Source organism: Cibotium barometz, chromosome 22, assembly GCF_041138505.1.
Source record: "Cibotium barometz isolate CiBa-2024 chromosome 22, ASM4113850v1, whole genome shotgun sequence".
Lineage (NCBI taxonomy): Eukaryota > Viridiplantae > Streptophyta > Polypodiopsida > Cyatheales > Cibotiaceae > Cibotium > Cibotium barometz.
Window position 1 is genome coordinate 14,644,260 of NC_141067.1, and position 22,426 is coordinate 14,666,685.

The 22,426-nt window shown below is 45.2% G+C and overlaps 1 protein-coding gene across 4 annotated transcripts in view; it reads left to right on the plus strand.

Moving 5' to 3' along the window:
- The first annotated feature begins 1,030 nt into the window (after nt 1-1,030).
- Nucleotides 1,031-22,426, plus strand: part of FU (kinase family with ARM repeat domain-containing protein) — a 115,592-nt gene continuing 94,196 nt past the window's right edge. For 3 of the 4 annotated variants that reach the window (XM_086816455.1, XM_086816451.1, XM_086816454.1), the window contains exons 1-5: nt 1,031-1,151; nt 1,357-1,453; nt 1,675-1,749; nt 1,943-2,035; nt 13,277-13,351. In XM_086816455.1, coding sequence (XP_086672581.1) covers nt 1,364-1,453; nt 1,675-1,749; nt 1,943-2,035; nt 13,277-13,351 — 333 coding nt within the window. In that variant the 5' untranslated portion in view covers nt 1,031-1,151; nt 1,357-1,363. The other variant, XM_086816453.1, reaches the window with a different exon arrangement.

Here is a 22,426-nt window from a genome sequence, read left to right on the forward strand (position 1 = left end):
AAAGGAAAAACTAGGGATTTGTATATTGAACTAAGAAAGGGGGATATTAATGTGGAATATTAAAACAGAATTTGGAGGGTGAGTTGGAGCCCTGGTTGTTGGAAGAAGAGATGGAAACACTTGTGGGAGTGCCATATTCTTGTCAAATTTGAGGTTTTCTTATGGAAAGTATGTATTACCCATTGGGATTAAGCTAATATAGAAAAACTTTACTAGTGGGTGTTGCCCCAGATGTAGAACTGCCTTGGAGGATGGAAAACATGCATTCTGGGACTGTCCATCAGAGGAGCATGGGGACAAATTGGCAAGTGGGTTGAACATTGTTTAGGAATTTAGGGCCATTGGGGAGATTGGCTTCTAGGGAAATGGATGTTTAGTGATGGGGCTGCAGATATACTGCTTAGCATTATTAGAGCTTGCTGTTTGTGGGAAATTTGGGTCACTACGAATTCGACTGTATTTTAGAATGGATCCTCTCTTGGATTGGATGTGACACATTTGATGCATAAGAGTGTGTGTATGTGCTGGTCTGTAATCAGTGTGCATGTGCTGGCTTGTAATCAGTGTGAACAAGCTGGATAAAGATGGGATGGGTTAGCTAATTCAGAGGCTGCAAAATGGCATCACTTGATTTCTTTATTTATTTGGGAGACGCTCATGCATACTAGGGAAACCTAACATATGGTTGATATGATGCATGTCTGTATTGGTCTTGATTTGAAGCCTAGACAAGTTAAATTTGGTCCTAAAACTAGTATCTCAAGGAGAAACAAGTGGACTACACATTTGTGGCATTAGTTGGGGTACTAGATTTCTTAGGGACTGTCCAGTTTTGTGATGGAGGAAGATAGATGGAATCTGTTATGTAATCTTTTGAATAAAGTAAAGGTTTGTGACTAGGGGGTGTGTTCCGTCAGAATCTCTTGTCTAAAAGGGCCTGGATGTAAAATCAGATTTGAAGTAATATATACACTTATTAAAAAAAATAAAAATAAAATCTCTAGACATCCAATAGTAAGATCCATTTTGACTGCCCGAGTGTGTAACATGCATTAGTCTTAAGCTGCAAGACGTAATAGCCCAAACGGTCGTGAGTTCCCGCTCCGCTCCATTTGAAAGCGTTATCAGAGGGACACACTGTACGCACACAGGTATGATGAATTGTGACGAATGATGATACCCTCTCCATCTAAACCTAACCCTAACCCCCTACCCTAAGCCAAACCTGCTGCTCTTCCTGCAAAACAATGTGAATTGCTCTCGCGTTGAGCTGTTTCTGATCAATGGGTAACGCCCTCTGTGTCTAACCTAATCTATCTATTTTCCTGTGATTTTTCATGCTTTTCATGCCCGCAGATCCACAATGGGAGTGGAAAATTATCACGTCGTGGAGCTCGTTGGCGAAGGATCCTTCGGCAAAGTGTACAAAGGGAGGCGCAAATATACCGGCCAGGTTTACAAATGCATTTATATATGCTTTGTAAGTACAAATATATGTACTGTATGTACGTACGTATGTATGTAATTATGTAAGTATGCATGCGTGTACTGTGCGCGCGCACGCGTGTGTAGAGGTAGAATCATCCGTGTATTTTAGCATCTGTTCATGCATGTGACATAATGACTTATAGATTTCATTGCTTTTTGGCCCCAATCATCCTTTGTGCAATGCAGACTGTTGCCATGAAATTTATCCTCAAACATGGCAAGAGTGATAAGGACATTGAGAATCTGCGGCAAGAGATCGAGGTGGTATTTCAACAGAAGTGAAATTTTCGAAAACTTAAACTAGCATAAGCAAAGCTTATTTTGCAATCTCAGAGCTTTGTCTGAATGCTTCTCAAGTAGAATTGATTTTTGAAGCTGGTTTGCTCAGCTGATGTATTTTGCTGTAATGCTGCTTATCATAATAGGGTTGCCTTTTTCTTTGCAAAATTTTCAGATCCTTCGCAACCTGAAGCATGAAAATATTATTGAAATGCTGGACGCTTTCGAAAGCCCTCAAGAGTTTTGTGTAGTAACTGAGTTTGCACAGGTAATTTAGATTTGTTTAGAGAGAGAGAGAGAGAGAGAGAGAGAGAGAGAGAGAGAGAGAGAGATTAAGCGTCTACGAAAGACCCAATGGGCCTATGAGACCAAAGTGATACAATAATGTCCATGGCATATCTCATCATGGAATGGAAAATAAAATAGAACAAATCAAAATTATCTCACTGGAGTGATACAAAACTGTCCGTGGAAATCTCATCATGGAATACTAGGAACATGAAAATGAGAGGAGCATCAGCCCCCAATAGATGGTATACCACTCTCTAAAATATCAAGCATGGGGCTAATGAGTATGGCTGAGCGGTCTACCTCAGCTACGTCACGTGGTAACATAGCTTGATGGCACTGGAGCATGTCCTGTATTTGAAGTTGATGAGGGGATCGTGGCGGATGTCTAGAGGGCTGGGGCCATCGAGCACACTGGAATGTGGAGGCCTGGTTTGAGGTAACGCCTCTCGGGCAATGAGCATTAGCCCCCAATCAATAGATGGTATACCACTCTCTAAAATATCAAGCATGGGACTAATGAGTATGGCCGAGCGGTCTCCCTAAGCTACGTCACGTGGTAAGGTAGCTTGATGGCAATGGAGCATGTCCTAGATTTGAAGTTGATGAGGGGATCGTGGTGGATATCTAGAGGGCCGGGGGCATCGAGCACACTGGAATGTGGAGGCCTGGTTTGAGGTAACGCCTCTCGGGCGAGGTGGGTCCATGGGATCAACTGTATGGGTGTCCTCCTTCTAGGTCTGAAAGGAGCTGGTGGTGTTGGTTGGCAAGGGAGGGGTCGGGGTGGCTGGGGCCGAAGCTCTCTCAAGAAAGTGTCCTTGTGTTTGTGGAGCTTGAGCAGGAAGATCCCTAGGTAGTGTTGGTCTGGGAAGTCAATGATCTTGGAAAGTTCAATCCTTCATGGAGCAGACAATGAAACCTCATGCGGATCTCATAGAATACTGGGCAATGACATATGTAATGCTCATCTGTCTCAACTTTGTGTGGCATAATCGGGAGATCCTCTCCTCCCTGGGACTCCTTATGAGCTCTGTGGCTCTGAAGATGCGCTCGGCTCTCCTTGTCTCCACTTTGAGGCGAAAACCCGTATCCGGCCAATCGCAATCCGCATGGCATGGGACATGTGGACACTCGAGTAGCCTAGTTGCTGGATGAATCCATCCTTAGTGAGCGTGAGGAAGTGATCTTTGCAAAAGTGCATCTTCGGTGGGAGATTGGAAGGTGTGATCCATGTGCAATGGGTGTAGAGGTTGAGAAGATCTAATCGGATAACCTGGTTGGTGTTCTCACGAGAGAGTTGGAGAAAAGGGGAGTCCAAATTGTTCTGAAGGGGTGGGAGGCGGTCCATGCAGAACCCATATCTTGAGAACCAAGTGGAAACTTGGGCATACCATACTCCAGGGTGGCCCTTGAGTGTTAGTAGTCTTGAGAACTCCAAGGCAAGCCTCAAGTACCCATGGGGATCCATGTGATTGATACGATGGAGGTATGTGGATGTCTGGAATAGTGCATCCGCTTCCATTAGGGCTGCAACAAACATGCCCGCATAATTTGGTGTGGGATTGCAGATCATACGAGATTTCATCATGGCCTAGGGCCTCTCAACTTGTTGCCAATCCTCATCGGATAAATCTAGCCATAGAAGGCTGCTCCATACATCAAGGCTGGTGTGATGAGGGTGTCAAAAAGCCAACCCTTCATCCTGGGCTGGTGGAAATGTGCCTGGAAGCATTGTCGCTCAAGTAAGCTCAAGGTTGCATATTCCTGTCACTTTGGCATGTGCTGTGGGAACCATGGTGAAGCGCGGGCCATTGAAATTGACACCAAGGTAGACATAGGATGAGACAATCTCCATAGGATCCCCTCTGCATGGGAAGCTCATATGGATGTGAAGGGGCGGGAGGTATTGAAGACGTCTCGTTGAGTGCAAAAATCTTGTAAGGCATCCAAATGTCTTTGAAGCTCCTCGGCTGAATCTGAAAGCAGGACAATGTCATGTGCATAAAGTAGTAGGGGGCCCCAATAGTGTTGGAAATCTCCTGTGATGTACCTCGTGGGGCTCTCATTGGTCCAATGATGGACTCATAGAGGGCAATGATGCTCTAGCCATATGAGGTGGGACTCCTATCTTGTGTAGACGACACTGGAGGAGGCAGGCTCGGGGTATTGTATCAAAGCTTTGCAAAAATCCACAAAGCGACAATATGTCGTGCTCTACCCTCCTTGATGATGGCACAGAGGGTGAAGATGTGGTCAAGGGTAGAGTAGCTCCTCCAAAAGCTTGCCTGTCTTGAGGATGTATCCTTGTCTCTCTGCGAATGAATTGAGCTCCACCTCTAGCACCGATCCATAGAGTTTGGCCAATGTGTGGCCAATCATGATCGTCTTGTAATTATTAGGATCAAGTGGATCTCTGGTGTTGAGGATGAGCGTGATGCTATTAGTGGACCAAGAGGGTGAAAATCCTTCACAAAGGGCTCTATTGAACATGTAGGCTAGTGGGGGTGCCATGGTATCATTGACATGTGAGATATACTCGGCAATGAGTCCCTTGTGATCCTGGGCCCGCCCATTACGTAGTCTACGGATGGCCTTGAGGACCATGCCCTTTGTGAAGAAGGTGGAGGTCGTGGGAGTAGAGGTGGCAGATGGGGGATATGATAAGAGGGAGCATGCATACGAGTGCCATGTGTCCCGGTAGGTGATATGTGTGGGGGGGCGATGTTCTTGGAGTTTCCTCCAACCCTCTTTGTAGTTCGGCCCTAAGAAGAGTCGGTATAACTCATCCTCTTTCTGAGTGTTGGATTCCCGTTTCTTGTGTTGGGTGAGGCGTTGAGAAATCCATTGCTCTTAACGCTTCGTGATTTGCCCAATCCGTACCTCATTCTTAAGACGCTTGGCATTTGTCATCTAACAATAGTTATGGGGCATGGAATGACGGTAGACCACCGTGTGCAGATATAAGAAGTGGTGGTAGATGTGTGGAGAATGGTGGTGAACTGTGATGTGAGGGTGGGTAGGGGGGACAATAGGATCCACATATTGGAGGTGGCGGTAGATGTGGTCGGAGTAAACAGGTTCAAGCTTGTGATCAAAATGGACCTCGGTGTAATGTGAGATGGGGAGTGGTGGCAGGGGTGGTGTGCAAGTAAGAGTGAAAGAGAGGTAGGCATGGATGGAGAAGTTAGAGAGAAGGTGTGCCAAAGCCAGAGATCCCATCAAGTAGTCCACGGTGCTAGTACCTCCCGAGCAAGGGAAGGAGGTGAGGGCATCGGAAGAGGGCCATGAGGACATCCCGCTATAGATAACAAGACCATGTGCAGTTCCTAGCTCTAGGAAATGTCTCCCATACACGGTGACCACCTCACGGTCCTGTGATGATGGTAACCCTGTGTCAGTGATGTCTAGCTCTTGTAGTCTGATAGGGTAGTCTTGGGACCAGATCAAGTAGTGGGACTTGGTGACTCCATGTCTTGGCGTCGAAGTCCCCGAGCAGGAGGACTTTTCTCAGTTGTGAGAACTCCATAGTATTCCCATATAATAGCAAGTACGGTGGATGAGAGAGAGAGAGCGAGATTACGTCTACATAAGGCCAAATTGACCCATGAGACCAATACATGAACACATAAACGAAGACCATGAAGTTTTTATGTTAAATCTTGTCCATAAAAGGTAAAAAAAATCTCACTACAAGATGCAATAATACAAGATTATTGGTCATTGGATGTTGGTGGTGAGGTTTGGATGGTTTTGGGTTTCGAAAATGGGGGTTTTCCATCACAAAAAATGGCCCATTTCCCTTCTTTACGTGCTTCTCAAACTTTAGTGAGTTTGGCATCTTTGCTTTAGTTGTGTTGAGGTAATTAAGCTATTTGCAATCCACACCTTGGTTCCCTTCAGCTTCTTTGATTGCTTAAGAATGTCCACCTTGTTGTCCTTGTTGGTATGATATGTGAGGACTGTGATTATTGCTTCTAATTTCTTTACTGTAGACCATTTCCACTCTATAACTTGAGTTGCATGAGACATTCCCTATGAGAAACCATTTAGAAACCCTAGCATATGACACCCTTTCGTGCCCTTGCATATAGCAAGTCACCGAGGCAACTCCATTGCAGTCCTTGGGAGTGTATGTCTAGGGTGTATGAATATTACTATCTGGAAGAGTGTGACTACAACCAAGCGTGCTGCTCCAACACTGCTTAAATGATGGGGTGTGGTACAGAGGGTTCACTCGGATTCACTTCTTCTTTGGCAATCCATCACTTGCCCTTGTTGCCTTGCTTTTGGTCTTGCAGAGACTAGCTTCAAATGACCCTTGACCTGTCACCTCCCTTTATCTTGGGATTGTATAGTAGGTTTGATGCTGGTTTGGCAAGCAAAAATATCGTTCAAAAGGTCATTAAACATGTTCATATTATGCCTACCTTGTGTGCCATCCATTGTTGCACATCCTAGGTACCTTTAGGGCCCTATTGGGCTGTCAGAATTTGCCTAAATTGGACCATATTTTGTGAGGGCAAAAGGGCGAAAGGACCAGATGTATGAGAGATCATGCTGTCCCAAGGTAAACTGTAGAAGAAAAACGATGATGAACTTCAGCAGAGAGTGGGCTGTTGTCCCAAGGTAAACTGTAGAAGAAAAACGATGATGTTACTGCAGCAGAGAGTGGGCTGCTGTCCCAAGATATGTACTGATGATATAACGCTGAGGTGATGTAGTAGAGAGGGCTGTTGTTCCATGAACTGAAGATAAAAACGCTGAGGTGCTGTATGTAGCAGAGAGGGCTGCTGTCCCATGAGCTGAGATAAAACGTTGGTGAGCTCTATGTAGCAGAGGGGGCTGCTGTCCCATAAGCTGAGGTACAATGCTGGTGTGCTGGACTGACAGCCGATGATGATGAAGCTGATGTAGTGCAGGCCTCGGCAGCAGCAACAACCAGCAGGTGTGGTACTAGATATGATCTATGAAGTGGTACAGGATGTGGAAAGATGAGGCTATCCTATATATAGTGAGTGGGGCTGCTGGTCGGCCAGGCTAGGGGCTGTTGGCCTGCAGCAAGACCCACAAAATCCAAAATAAAACCAATAAAATCCAGAATAATCCCTTTTTTAGGGCTGGACAAGAACTGTTTTCACACCCCCCCTCTGAGGCCAAAAAGGGAACCATGAGAGAAGATGAGATAAAAAAAGGATGCTAGGGTCCCACACAAACATACTGGCAGAAGGAATGTATCCCCCTCTGGAAACGAAGTCTGATGAAGTCAGAGAGGGAGATCGTGATGGCAAAGGTAGTGAAGGTGAGTTGATGTAGATGGGTTGATCGTCTCCTGAAGTAAGATCTTGAACGGGGCTCTCCTCTAAGTAAGCAGTCCCATTCCCTATGTGGTCTAGATTAGAGTTTGGAGAATCAACTTCTGGTGAGAAAAATTGGTCCTCCGGGAGTGCGGGTAGACGATCCATGCTGTGTGCTCTCGAGGTCTTCAATCCCTTTGCTCACGATAGCTTTGATACCATGTGAGGGCAAAAGGACGAAAGGACCAGCTGTACGAGAGATTAGAGCAAATCAACATAGCATGAAATGGGTGAGTGAGTGTATATATGATGGTGAGTGAAAACATGTACAAGAGGCCCTTTGGTGTGAGGAGACTCTGAGTAGAAGACTGGTGTAGAAGCAAAGACGATGTTGGAGCTGAAGGATGTGAGGCTCGTGTCGATGTGAGGCAAAGGCACTCCGTGAGGTGGTCGGTGTCAAAGGCTCTCGTTAGTGGATGTAGAGGCACTCCGAGGTGGTAGTGAGCAGCGGAAGGTGAAGTGATGCTGAAGTGATGATGAGCAGAGAGGGCTGCCGTCCCGAGTGGTGCAAGCTTTGGTGATGAGGGTGTTGCAATACGTGAGGGGTGACGAGGAGCAAAGAGGGCTAATGTCCTGAGTGGTGGTGGTGAAAGCTCAGGTGACAAGGGTGCTGTAATACCTGAGTGGTGGTGAGGAGCAGAGAGGGCCTCTGTCCCGAGTGGTGGAAGTGGTGCAAGCTTTGGTGACAAGGGTGTTGCAATACCCGAGGGATGGAGAGGAGCAGAGAGTGGGCTGCTGTCCCAAGGTAAATTGTAGAAGAAAAACGATGATGAACTGTAGTAGAGAGTGGGCTGCTGTCCCAAGGTAAACTGTAGAAGAAAAATGATGAAGTATTGTAGCAGAGAGTGGGCTGCTGTCCCAAGGTAAACTGTAGAAGAAAAATGATGAAGTATTGTAGCAGAGAGTGGGCTGTTGTCCCAAGGTATGTATTGACGATAAAACGCTGAGGTGCTGTACTGCGTAGCAGAGAGGGCTGCTGTCCCATGAACTGAAGATAAAAACGCTGAGGAGAGAGGGCTGCTGTCCCATGAGCTGAGATATAACGCTAGTGAGCTCTATGTAGCAGAGAGGGCTGCTGTCCCATAAGCTGAGGTAAAACGCTGGTGTGCTGGAGCTGACAGCCGATGATGATGAAGCTGATGTAGTGCAAGCCCCGGCAGCAACAACAACCAGCAGGTGTGGTACCAAATATGATCTATGAAGTGGTACAGGACGTGGAAAGATGAGGCTATCCTATATATAGTGAGTGGGGCTGCTGGTCGGTCAGCAGCAAGACCCACAAAATCCAAAATAAAACCAATAAAATCCAGAATAATCCCCTTTTTAGGGCTGGACAAGAACCATTTTCACACATATTTTGCCCCTAATCTTGCTTAAAAGGTGAATGTAAGTGGGAAGTGCGTCCACGTTCCTCCATCTAAACTTGGAGAAGGTATGCACATGACATCCCCTCGTGCTAAACTTGGGGAATTGGGCACATGATGCACCTTTGCTCCATCATGTGCTCCATGCTCTTTTGCTTCTTTTCGTATCATGTGCATCACATTTGTGAGTGCTAGCCACATGCACATGATCTTAGCATGAGCTGACTCTTAGGCAGGAGTAGGGGCAAAGTATCTTCTGCATTGAGGTAGTTTTGAGAGCCTCATAAGCGTCCAAGGGTGCCCAAGACATGGCCCAATGGTTGAGACACAAGTTGGGCACAATATGAACATGTTTAATGAAGTTTATGATGTTTTTGGAAGTGTTGGCCAACCTCAAAATGACCAGTATTCTCCATTTCGTAAATTTTTTTCATACTTAATGGAAGTCTCCTTTCTGAGAAAAAAAAAGAAAAAAAGACCAGTAATCTGCCAACTGTGAACCCTATATAAAGGGGGTTCAACCCTCATTCAAGCGTCTCTCAGATGTTGGCAAGAACCTGTGCATAGAGGCAGCTCTAGGCATGGAGGCAAGCATTTCGAGAGCGCGACCAAGCTGTGGATGCAACAAGACATCTTTTGAATGCATAGTAGGTTAGCATGCATGAACCGATCCAAGTCTAGATGTAAGAACCATTGTAATATGAGCATGTTTTGGCAATCAACAATAGATTAGCGTTTACTCTCGTCTTAGGTGTGTTTGCCAAACTGTAGGATTAGCGTTAACCTCTCTTGCTTAGTGTTAATCAAGATCATACTTCCGCAATGTTTGTACAGTCATATCAGAGCATAGGTCAACATAGGGCAGTCCTTAGGTAGAGTTTGTGCATTCTAATTTCTAACTAGGTTTTCTAAAATTAGGTTTTGCAAGCCAAAATTAGAAATTCCTTGTTTTGCATTAGTTCAGCCCTTGTGTCAGTTTTTGTAGCCCCGTTTCAATTTGCATGGCAAATTAAGGTTTGCGTTTTTACGTTTTCAGCATGTTTGTGCATGTAGCTTTAGTTTTGTATGCAGATTAGGTCTAGCCTAAGTAGGCAATTCCAAGATGGACCTTTACTTCGATGGAGAGCCTTGAAGACATGAAGGAAAGACATCTGTGAAAACAAGAGGACCTCAAAGCAGATCCACTAGATAGAGGAGAATATTGTAACCTTGGACAAACACATACGAGAAGAATGAGAGGAACATCGACGACAGGAAGAAGCACATGAAGCAGAGAAAGCCCGGATTGTCAAGGAGGTTAACCGTTATCACCAATGTGATGGAAATGATGATGGCATCATTAGCAAAGGCTAGGATGGGGCTGTGCAGAGACGTCAACAGAGGTGTCATTGCCTGAGATGTGAGTGCGAGAACTAAAACTGAACCCGTCAAAGCCAGTTGGTGGATCTCTTCGAAATCCTGTTTGGAGGAGAATGAGATCAGCCCGACAGTTCCTGATGAGGAGGTGGATCTCTTTGAATCCCGCTTGGAGGAGGAAGGGGTGTGCTTTTACAAGGAGGTAGATCTCTTCAAATCTCGTTTGAAGGAGGATGAGATCAGCCCAACAGATTTTGAGTGGCTTTAGAAGAGTCTCTCCAAGTCCGATAAGGAGGAGGATGAGGCTACATGTGATGCAGCTGATTTAGTGAGAGAGTTATTGAAGTCTGAGCGAAAGAACTTGAAGACCAAGTTAAAGAGCTTGGAGATAGAGCGAGTGAGTTTGGTGTAGAGGGTGAGCTTACTTGAAGACCCTTGTGGGATTGGAGCAAAGGTATGGAGTATGCTAGTGCTCCAAGTCTAGCAGGAGGGGATGTCATGTGTATCAGGCACTTTTGATACCCCAATAGGCACCCAAGGGTGCTGAGGACATGGCCCAATGGTTGAGACACAAGTTGGGCACAATATGAACATGTTTAATGATGCAATCCGGGTCTTTTCATCCTTTCAGACAACTGTGAGTAAGCGCGGAGATGTGGTCTGAAGAGGGCTGTGACTCCCCTGGACCCCCGGTCTCCTCCACATGTCCTGGGCTCCCCCCTGTTGTAGAAAGGCCTGAGTGCCATTGTTGTTTGGGGTTTGTATCTCGGTCTTCATTCACATGTGAAACTGGAAGAGTGGTGTGCATGTGTGTGAGTTATCCCATATGCAAGGGATTATAATGTGCCATGGTGCCCTGTATAAAAAGAGGAGTTCCACCCTCATATGAGGCATAATGCAATCTTCAGTTCATTTGTCTATTCTTTCTTGTTGGGCATTCTAGCCATCTACTGTCAGTTCATTTGTCTATTCTCCCTTGTTAGACATTCTAGCCATCTACAGTTTTAGTAATTTTTGGCAATATTGCTGGGGAGGGGTTGGGTTTCCATCTCTCCCCCTCCCGAGGTCTCTGTGTACATGTAAACTCTTGTTCTGCCACTTAAAAACCCTTGCCTTGTCCACAAGGCTGATAGGCTTAACTTCGTCAAATATACTCACCACACCCACTTGTCCTCGGTCACCCAGTTTTTAGCCCAGCCGATGCCTTTCTTACGCCGGCTTGCTGGTGTTGCTTCTTGCCCTTGCTCAGGCTGTTGACTGCTCCAAACACCAGAGGCTTGTGTTGCTCCTCATCCTGTTTTACCTGGTTGCCTGCGCCTACAATTCGTTCCTCGTATTTTCCTTATTTTCCTTCCACAATTAGTACTTGGCGTCCCTTTCCATTGATGCTCGCCAGTTGCACTCATCTCCTTTGCACACGGCGCCTGGTTGCCTACCCTGGTCGCCTCCACACCTTTTTGCCCATCTACTCACCACCTTCCACTCAGGCTGGCATCCACCCTTTTACGTTTATCTTCTTGCTCCCCCTCTCCCCTTCCTATTATCGCCCCCTTGTCTCTTTCTGATAATCTGCCCCTGTTCCTATCGCCACCCTTTCAACGTCTCCTTCTTCCCCCCTCCTCCTTATCGTGTGCACCACATGCTCTGCATAGATCACCTCATTGCTCAGCCCAGACTCAGCTCCATTAAGCTCATACACACCTTGTAGTTCTCATAGGCACTTGAGGCCCATTCCATGGCCACAGTTTTTGGTGCAAGCAGCCCACAATTTGGGTGTGATTCTCCTTGCAAACGGCCTCTGTAAAAGATTATGCATGCGGCAAGAGCAGTTTACGGGCGTTCACATCATGGGGGAGCCACCTGCAGTAGCTTTATTGTATGGGCTAGATGGAAGTAGAGTGTGATTGCATTCTATGCAACGGGCCATGTGGCGCTCGCTGTGGTGGCTTTTCTCTCTTCATCCCAGTAGCCATGGATCTTTCCTCTACACCACCATTGTCTATGGTGTTTGGAGCAATTCATGGCATGCCTCTGAGATCTCACCACCACCTCTTCATCTCCTAGGTGTGTTTCTATGCCTACATCTTTATAGCTTTTTATTCATGTGTATAAGGCTGTGCTGGGATGGGCTTGTACACCAAAGTCAAACATGTATCTATGAGGAAGTTGTAGGAGCCATGAAGTGCGTGGTGCATTAGGTTATAACTTAGGAGCCAAGGGGCTTGGTACCATGGGTACCCAAGCAATGTTGCTTTCTCATATGTGTATGTATCTATGACGAAGTTGTAGGAGCCATGAAGTGTGTGGTGCATTAGGTTAGAACTTAGGAGCCAAGGGGCGGAGGGTTTGACCCGCCCTTGGTGCAGCAGGGAGAAGATGGCTTGGTACCATGGGTACTCAAGCAACGTTGCTTTCTCATACGTATATGGTTGTATGTTTGATTTCAGTTGGTGGAAGTGTAGGTGGACATACATATGTGTAAGCAGGTTATGCGTGTGTTTGCATGTTTATTCACTGGGACAGTGAATTCTTATGACCCGGTGTATCTGTAGAAGGGCCTAAGTGTCGTTGTTATGGGGTTTGTATCATGGATAAAAAGGGGAGTTCCCCCCTCATTTTAGGCATAATGCAATTTTTAGTTGATTTGTCTATTCTCTCTTGTTGGGCAATCTAGCCATCTACACCTGTATACCGACCCCCATGCATACCCTGCAACCTGTGGCAAACCTCTCTCGAGGCTCTGATGTTTCTGTGTAGAAGTTGATGTCTCGCCAGTAAAGGTCTCGGAAAATCCTCCTGGATCTGACCATAAGGTACAATTGCATGAGTGCTTGTGTATGTGAAAGGGTATTTACCAGGTTTTTATGTGGTTTGCTCCCAAAATCTTGAAGGGCATAAATGTATGTGGGTAGCATTCAAAAACACAAGAACAATGTGTTGCGCTCGCTTATGTGGTCAAAGTGCTTGGGTGTGTTTGATGTCGGTGCTGTCATGTACATGTGTATGTGGGCTCTATTAATAAATGGCAACTACAAAATAATGTGGTTTCTTATTAATGCTGCAAGAACGGTTGTTGGAATGTTGGTGTTGCATCTACGCAAAGCAGCTGACTTGTTTTGTTTGTTTTGTGGGATCCATTGTGGACAGGGTGAGCTATTTGAGATTCTCGAGGACGACAAACACCTCCCAGAAGCTCAAGTTCAGGCAATTGCCAAGCAGCTTGTAAGTTACAGTGCATGATTAGTTGTAGACTAGGGCATTTCTACTGTGACATGTTGGGGTCTCAATAAAAATGGAAATCATCAGCGTGTGTCTGAAAAGCACAAAGTTATGTATTTATCCCTATTTAAACATCCTCTGTTAAGTATGAAAGAAAGTACAAGAAAAGTCTACCCCTCTGAGGCATTTTCCATGACATCATACATGCACATAGAATTAGCAGACAGTGCCAAGAGAGTCTAGTGGTACTGCGTGGTAATTCTATGTGGATGTCATGGAAAATGCCTCAGAGGGGTAGCCTTACCACCACGGCGATTACCTTACACTGTGATGAGGATTTCCGGCTTCTAGCCATGATTTTGTATTGATTCTTTCATGCTTAAAAGAAGTCTCTTTCTTACAAAAAAAAGAATTAGCACACACTGAGATACACTTATCCAAGACTAGACTCAAAACAACCGACTTGACTAGCTCTTGTAGGCAAGTTCATTGCAAAAATCTCCTTCATATTATCAGAGTCAACACCATCTGGATCTTGACTTTCAGATAACTCCATTTGTGTCTTAGAAGAACATGCATGCAACTTCTGTCTTTTTCCAAGGAAGCCTTATCTCCCACAGTCTGTTTTGGTTTGATTGATATCTCTGTTGTTTCAAATTACACTCCTTGATCTTTGTGTGCTCTGTGGACGATTGCTGTTGTTCTCAGCTGTGTAGCATCTTGATAGGCACCAAACATTGCTCAAGACTTTTCTCTCACTAAATGCTCTATCTTCAGCAGGATCTACAACTGGGCTTCTTACATTTACCACAAATCTCTACGAGCACACTCTAGGAACAGGGGTTTGCCTTGTCTTGGAGGTCATCAGGAGACTGGTGTATAAGGGGGATCACAATGAGGGATTACTGGATGCCTACCTTCCTCGTACGGGTCTCAGTGAGAGTTCAGGAAATGTCAATAGGTTTTGCATATTGTGGGATACTGATAAACCCACACCACCAGATGTTGCTTTTGATGTGGAGATGATTGGAATTTGGCATGCCCTCCTAGGATGTCTTCTTCAAACTTAAATGGGGAAGATATGCTGGCTCTTGCTTTACTTGTGGCAAATTTGGTCATATGCAATTAGAGTGTCCGACTGTGCTGTTGCAACCACCAGAGCTGCTGCAATGCAATCGAATGAGAACACTCTGGTGGGAACAGGGCAACCCCCAAAAGGGGAAAATGTATAGTAGGGCTCAAATGTTAATATGGACAAAGGCAAAATGAAATTTGCATCCTCTAATTCTCATATGCCTAAACCGAAGGAGAAAGAAAAGCAAGATACAAATACTTGACAAACCCCCCAAAAGACAATAAAACCGAGACCTGTTGTCTCGTGCAATTGGACTGAGGTTGCCTCGACTAGTGGACATCATTCTAATGAAATAACTAATGATGTTAGAGGGTTGGTTGACTTTGGTCGGCAGTTGTCAGAGCTGATCCGTTATATAAGCAAACTCAATCACTGCTCCTTGCAAATGTTGCAAATAACCTTGGAAAAACCAGTGATTCAGATGCTATGGCTAATGTTGAGCATGGCTATGCCGGCAGCCAGGCAGCCATGCTGGGAGATACTTAAGAGCTTTTCCACTCACTACAAAACATGTATATATGTATACACCACTTAGGTGTTTGACATATAATGTACAAGGCCTTTGTCAAGTAACTAAATGGAGGCTGATTTGGGCTAACATACATAGAACTCAGCCGCACAAAGTTTGCTTACAAGAACACAACCATCATTTTTTAGTTGGGAGAGAAGGTTGTTTTGTTGGTTTTCGTATCTTCTATGTTGGTAATTGTGCTCTTTTTGGTGCTGCCATTTTGGTTAGGCGTGAGCTACAGCCTCATTTGGCCTATAATGATCCTCAAGGAAGATGGATGATCATTCAATGTATGGTGAATGGTGAAATATTTGAGTTTGATTTTGTATATGCTTCGCAAACCTCTGCAATGCGAGCTCAAATGTGACAGCAATTACAAGCCTATCCATGGGTTACGAATGCGTTTTTGTGTCGTGATTTCAATAATTCACCAGACTATGAACTTTGAAGACAATAGTTCTCACATATCACATATGATTGCTTCTGAGAAAAGGACTTGGCAAAATGTATTTCAAAGCATAAGAGCATGTGATTTATGGAAGCACCTCATGCCTGCCCAAAAAGGATATACCTTCCATCACAATGCAGTGAATGACTACTGGGCCAAATTGGATTGATGGTATATATCAATTTGATGCCGTTACTTCCACTATGTCCATATACTTCTCTATGCAAATTTCGGATCATTTCCCTTTATGGATGACTTGGCATGACTATGCATGATGTACCTTTGCCTCACAAGAAACTGCTTATAGTTAATAACAATTACCTGGACACATTAGCAATTCAAAGCTTTAGTGGAGGCTGAAATTCGGCCTATAAAGCTTCACATGCAGATAGATGTAGATGTGGCATGGTGCAAATTTGCATTCAGACTTCAGGATGTCATTCGAAAATATGCGACATGGGCATGGAAAGGCAAAATGTATTGATTGCAAAATCTAAAATACAATTACTAATGGAGTATACTTAGTATAGGACATTGGATGCTCAAGAGCAGGATAATCTTCTAGAGGCTTAAATTTGCTTGAAACGCAATGATGCTAGGAAGCTTCGAAAATGGCAAATTAGGGCACGACAAAATTCTCTCATGGATAAAGGTTACTCTTCAAAGGCTTTCTTTAAAAATGTGCATGCTTCCAGGCAGAGTCAGTCCATTCATAGACTCAAAAAGGATAATGGGCAGTGGACTCAAAATTTAGTTTGAGACAGAAGTATTGAACCATTTTATTGCCCTTTTTGCTCTCCCCACACAACCATCACAGCAAAACCTGCATGCCTGTCATGTTCTTTTATAGCGGCAGGAGGTTAACCGAAACTAATACAAACATTGGAAATGGAAGTGCCTTTTACAGAGGAAGAATTGCATGCTGCCTTACGTGGTTCAGGGATTAGGGAAACGAAAATCTCATAGTTGGGATGGCTTGACAACAGAGTTCTTTCTTGAATATTGGGATTCACTTAAAAATGAAGTTCTTTATATGATTAATATTTGTTGGCACTTTGGTGTGCTGCCAGCTTCTTGGAAGCAAGGGCTAGTGTGTTTGCTCCCTAAAAAATAGCTAGGTGATAAATTGATAGATTGGAGACCCATCACCCTCACTCTTATTACTGTTATTTTTTTTCAGAAAGAGACTTCTATTAAGTATGAGAAAAACATACAACAATCATAGCTATAAGCCGGAAGAGAATAGAATCACCCCAATATGTAAGGTGATTTCAACCACTGAGGAGCATCATGATGCCATGTAAGACCTGTGGTACTAGAGGAAAAGAAGATGCCATGGTCCCATTCCCGCATAAATATCACATGCTTCGTCTGCGGCGCAGAACGAGAGGGCTCCGGAGTGCGAGCCCAAGTAGCCATAAGAGTGTGGATGATATCACCCCATATAGTACTAATGCACTGAGACCCAAAAATCTGGACACCCTCAATAGCCTCCGTGCATCTAGCTCTCCAGATCTGCCATGCCGTAATACTGGCAATAATCTCCGAACTGGTGTCAATCCTTTGTCTAGGGGGTGTATAATCAGAGTGAGGAACATCCTGCAATAAACCATGCTGGGCAATACCTCTACGAATGAAAAAAACAGAATCTGTACCACTGCCCTCATAAAAAAGTTGCGGACCGGATTGGGAGAGCCAAGCAACTGCCCCCCAAGTCACATGCATGGCTCGGCCACTCAATTTGCCCATAAGTTGGGCTACAGGATCCCAAATCTGCTGTGCAATGCTGCACCTCCATAGACAATGTTGTACGCACTCAGAATCTGCTGCACATCTAGGACAGGAAGGTGCTACACCGAAAACTGATCTCCACTGATTGGTGGGGAGACCACCATGTAAGAATAACCAAAAGAAATGAGAGATCTGGCTCCTTCTGAATGAGTGCCAAAGTCTATGCCAATATCTGCGCTGTATCACTGGAGAAATATCCCCAATGAGGCTTGAGAGTAGGGATCCTATGCATCTGTCGAGTGAGGAGAAGCCTGGCATTCTGAACAGTGAAACTGAAAAAAGGAAGGCTTTTCAAAGGATCGAAGGCATCAATCCACTCTCACTCTCCTGGATCCCACTGAAGATATCCGATAGGATTGCCATCATATAGCCACAAACTCCAAGAGCCATGAGTCACTATCTGAGGAGAAGGGTCAATGAACCAGTGCTTCCCCGAGCGACCAACAATCCTCACTGGACTAAGCCTAGTGTCTGGTATGATCTTCTCCATCTACATCTCCTCAATCTCCCACCAGGCATGATAGAATACATGAGGAAATCTGTATCCTCCTGGCCTGGCAGAGCAATGACCTGCAGAGGTATGCCTATCCTCGAAAAAACTCCCAGCCAACAAGGATGGCAGTCTCCGTGAAACGTCCCAGAAAGCCACTCATGCGGAATAGCTGCAGCAATCTGATCAATACGAATGCGAGAGCCCCTAAGATGCTGAGTGGATGCAACTCTCCGATTCTCCGGAAGACTCTTAAAGGTCTTCCAAGCAAGAACTGTGTATGCGCATCTCTCCTATCCTGACCATTGCATATAACGAGATGCACGAAGTGGCCGACCAGCCTCATCCCTAATGAAATCGTTCCACATAATAGGTTGTCGGTCAGCCTCGTCCAAAGACCTAGGAAGCCTTTATTGCAAAAAATATCTCATGCTTCTCCATGCTTTGACAATGGCTGCAATAAGAGGGGAAGATGGTGCCCTAATATCAGCCTCTGTGAACAAAAAATGTGTGTTGGGCAGCCAGTCTCTCCTGACCCTGGGTGTACATCTGGAAATCCGAGACAAGAAAAAATCCTTCCAAGGCTCAGTGCCTGGTAGGAAACCTCTGACCACAAGTTTGCAAAGCAACGCCCTGCATTGAACATCCGGATCAATAATATTCAAGGCCCCCTCTCTTTTGGGCTGAATAATTGTGAGCCAAGCAACCCTCGCACGAGTGTCGGAGGTGCCATCCAAGCCCCCGACCAGAGAAAATTGCGGATCAATCTCCACAATCGGCCAATGCACGCACGAGAGAAGCACCAACAAGAGGCAATAAACCAAGTTGAGGCAAGCAAAACCTGATTAGCCACCACCAAAGCTCTAGAGGCTAAATCTAATCTCTTGGAGCTCCAATGGAGAAGCTTCTTCCGGATACTCACAAGTCCCGGAGCAAACTGCTGTGCAGGAGAAATATCAATCCCAACTTGGTATCCCAAATATCTAGCAGTACATCCTCTGTTGATCCAAGTAAAACCAAGCTCTGCACCCCACTCAACTCTCGGTGAATCACTAACCCAAAAACCAACAGATTTGTGCCAATTAATGAGTGCCCCTGCTGCCAAACAGAACTCCTCTAGTGCTACCCGGAAGGAACATAAGCATATATGTGAAGCCTCCAAAAACAGGGTTGTGTCATCAGCTAACTCAGAGTCAACCAACTCCTCATGACTACGAAGAGGCAACCTCAATCTTGAAATACTACCAGTGGAGCGGAGAAAGATGCTCATGGCCTCTACAACTATGATATATAATAAAGGGGCTAATGGGCAGCCCTGTCGTACTCAGCGAGAAATCTGAAACTGCTTTCCTCTATCACCGCAAGCAAGAACTCTACTGTGGGCATCACGATACATGCATGAAACTCCCTTGATCCATCTCTGAGAGAAGCCCATATGACTAAGAGTACCCTCAAGAAAGTCCCAATCCACTCTATCATAGGCCTTCTCAAAATCCAAGAGCAGAATGGCTAAGGGCTGATTGCTCTCTTTAGCCCATTCGACGGCCTCCCAAAACGAGAAAATGTTGGTTGCTCAAATATTTACAAGCTGGTTGCTCAAATATTGGTCAACAGATTGAAAGATGTCCTTCATGATTGGCTACATCTTGCTCAATATGGTTTTGTGCCTAGGTGACAAATCATTGCGAATGCCTATATAGGCATTGAATATGCTAAATATACGAATCAGGATGTACTCATCATGCAAATTGATATTGAAAAGGCTTTTGACAGTGTTCAATGGCAATTCATAGCTCAAGTGATGGAGAAAATGGGTTTTGGTGCAAAAATGAGGAATATCATATATTGGTTGTACGAGGAAGGCGCATCCCAATGTATCATTGAAAATGAACTCTCTGCTCCTTGGAAGCTTGGACGATCTGTGAGACAGGGATGTCCATTGAGTGCCTTGTTTTATGCGATAGCTACTCATCCATTGCTTATGTATATGGATAATTTGATTGTAGAAGGGAAGGTGCATGGTATTGACCTCACAGGACCTAACCAATTTGTTATTCAAGTGTATGAAGATGATTCCTTCTTTTTTTTCCAGAAACACACAACATGATGTCAATGCAATCATGAATGCTTTGAAGCTATATGGACTAGCTGCTGGATCGAAGGTTAATTTTACTAAGTCCAAGCTATTGCCTCTTAAAGAATGTGACTGTCAGAGCCTCATCGAGGTGCAAAGATTGGATTTCACGCAGCATTTGAGAGGCTCTAGCCGGAGGATTGCAGAGATTGATGCAACTGTTCCCAACCACTGGATTACTGGATCTTTTTTGGAAGGTCGTCATCATTCTTGGTTCGGGGTTTTTTCTAGGACAGGTGTTCCTCTTCAGGTTGTTATGGGTCTCGCCTTGCCTAGGGAGGATGATGTACCGGTCTTTTTTTCTGTATAGGATGGATGGCAGCTGGAGAGATGGGATGTGCAGGACCTTATTGAGGGCCCCCAGATTCGTCCAGTCAGAGTTGTTGGCAGGTTAGGGAAGCACGTCTTTGTTGATGCACTGATCACAGAGAGTGTTAGCCTTTGGTTGTATGGTGGCTGCCCTATCAGACATTTGCATTGGGACCTCGGTGAGTGGGAGTGGAAGGATGCTTGTAACCCTTTGAAAAGCATGCCTTTTTTCAGTTATACGGTGCTTGGGACACATTCAGAGTGTCCCTACTCTTAGACCCCATTGGGAGTCTTACGGCATTTCGATTGACATTCAGAGGGTATTTTGGCGGAGATTGTGGCATTCCTATAGGAAGCCACAGATTTCCTCCTTTATCTGGGTTTCCCTTCATGGTGGTTTGGTCACCAATTAGTGGAGGTCTGTTGCTGGTGCTTGCCCAGCATGCCCTAGATGTGCAGGAGTTTCGGAGTCAGTTTGCCATTGTTTATGGGAATGCAGGGAAGCACAGAGGGTTTGGTTTGCAATTGCACACCTCTTTGGTAGGATTAAGAGGGATGCTATCATTTCTTTTGGTTCTATTATTTGGTTGACACAGTCTGGGCCTCAGCTGAGATTCGAGGGGACTGACAGGAGCTTGGCCATTATGGTTAGGCAAGGAGTTGCTCGGCAGTGTTGTCTTCAGGATTTGCCACTTTCACACTTTGTTCCTCCGGCACAGAGGTTAGACAGTTCTTGGGAGATTATTGCTAGCATCTCAGCTTGGAATATCTGGAAGGCTAGATGTACTGAGGCCATTAAGGGTACTCCCGTTCTTGTTTCTCAGTGTCTTTGCAGGATTTGGAATGATATTATTCACACCATTATGGCTACCTAGGCCAGAATCCAAGGATCTTCGAGGGCTGCGGAGGAGAGGAAGCGCGGCCAGTTTATGAGAGAGTGGGACATTGGTATCTTTTTCACATCCTCTCATTCGGGACCCTAGTCTTCTTTCTGAAAATAAAAATAAAAAAATAAATCCATTAAAAATGGTACTTGTGACATCGCGAGTTTGGGGGCACAAAACAGTATCCTTTTATAAGGTTTAACATAAGTAAGTTTGGGGGGGCCATGGACCTATAGGGGGACCATGCTAGGCGCCTAGCCTCCGTGTATAGAAGCAAAGGCTATAAATGATTAAGTGTAATTGTGGAAGCCATATGCATGAAAGAAAAGTATTTTCCTTTGTCGTATGCAAATCAGCCAGCCATGTGGATCGGCCAGTACACAGGACCCTGCACCCTCCCCCCCCTCTTCCTCTCCTCCCGTCTCCACACACACCACTATAAAACAGTGTGCTCAGCCCCATACAAGGATATTCGAACCTTGTAAGAACCATTGCTGTGTGCATGCCATAGGCGGCTCCCACACAAGAAGATGCAAGGTAGAAGGGCACTAACCCGGCAACTAGTAGCTGTGGAGAAAAATGCAGCCAGCCTGGTGCCTACAGAGGTCAATGCAAGCGCCTACAGTGCTGTCCAGGGTAGAGGCAGCCAAGAGGGTGTCTGCAAGAGTATGTCACCAAAAAGTCAGGGCAGAAACAGTCCCTCCAGGTCAGTCTTTACTCATTCAGCAATACAAGCAAATACACCTTCACGGTGGGTTATTTGGAACCCAATTTGGTATACTCTCTTCGTCTTCTCTCTCTTTTATTTCTGCATATGAGCTAAGTGCTGAATTTCTGCTCTAATCAAGTTAATGAAGTCTTCTGCATGGTACATATTGCTATCAGAGCTTTGACACTTGGTCAAAGAATTCAGCCGTACTTTTTCCTTTGGGTTGGTTTCACGTGTATTTTCGGCTTCTCTGTCCGATCCACCCTTCAACATCACGAAGAGAAACCTCACCATTGTCCTTTTGTGCGGATGGTTTACAGTTAAGAGTCCATTAAAAATGGTACTAGTGACACCATGACTTGGGGGGCACAAAAGAGGAACCTTTCATAAGGTTTAACATAAGTAGGATTGGGGGGCCATGGACACATAGGGGGACCATGCCTAGGGTGCTTGGCCTAGAGGGTGCCCGTGTGTAGAAGCAAAGGCTATAAATGATTAGGTGTAATCGTAGAAGCTCTACACCTGAAGGAAAAGTATTTTCCTTTGTAATATGCAAATTGGCCAACCATGTGGAGTCGGCCAGCACATGCCCCCCTCCCCCCCCCATAAAACAGTGCGCTTAGCCTTGTACAAGGATATTCGAACCTTGCAAGAACCCATTGCTGTG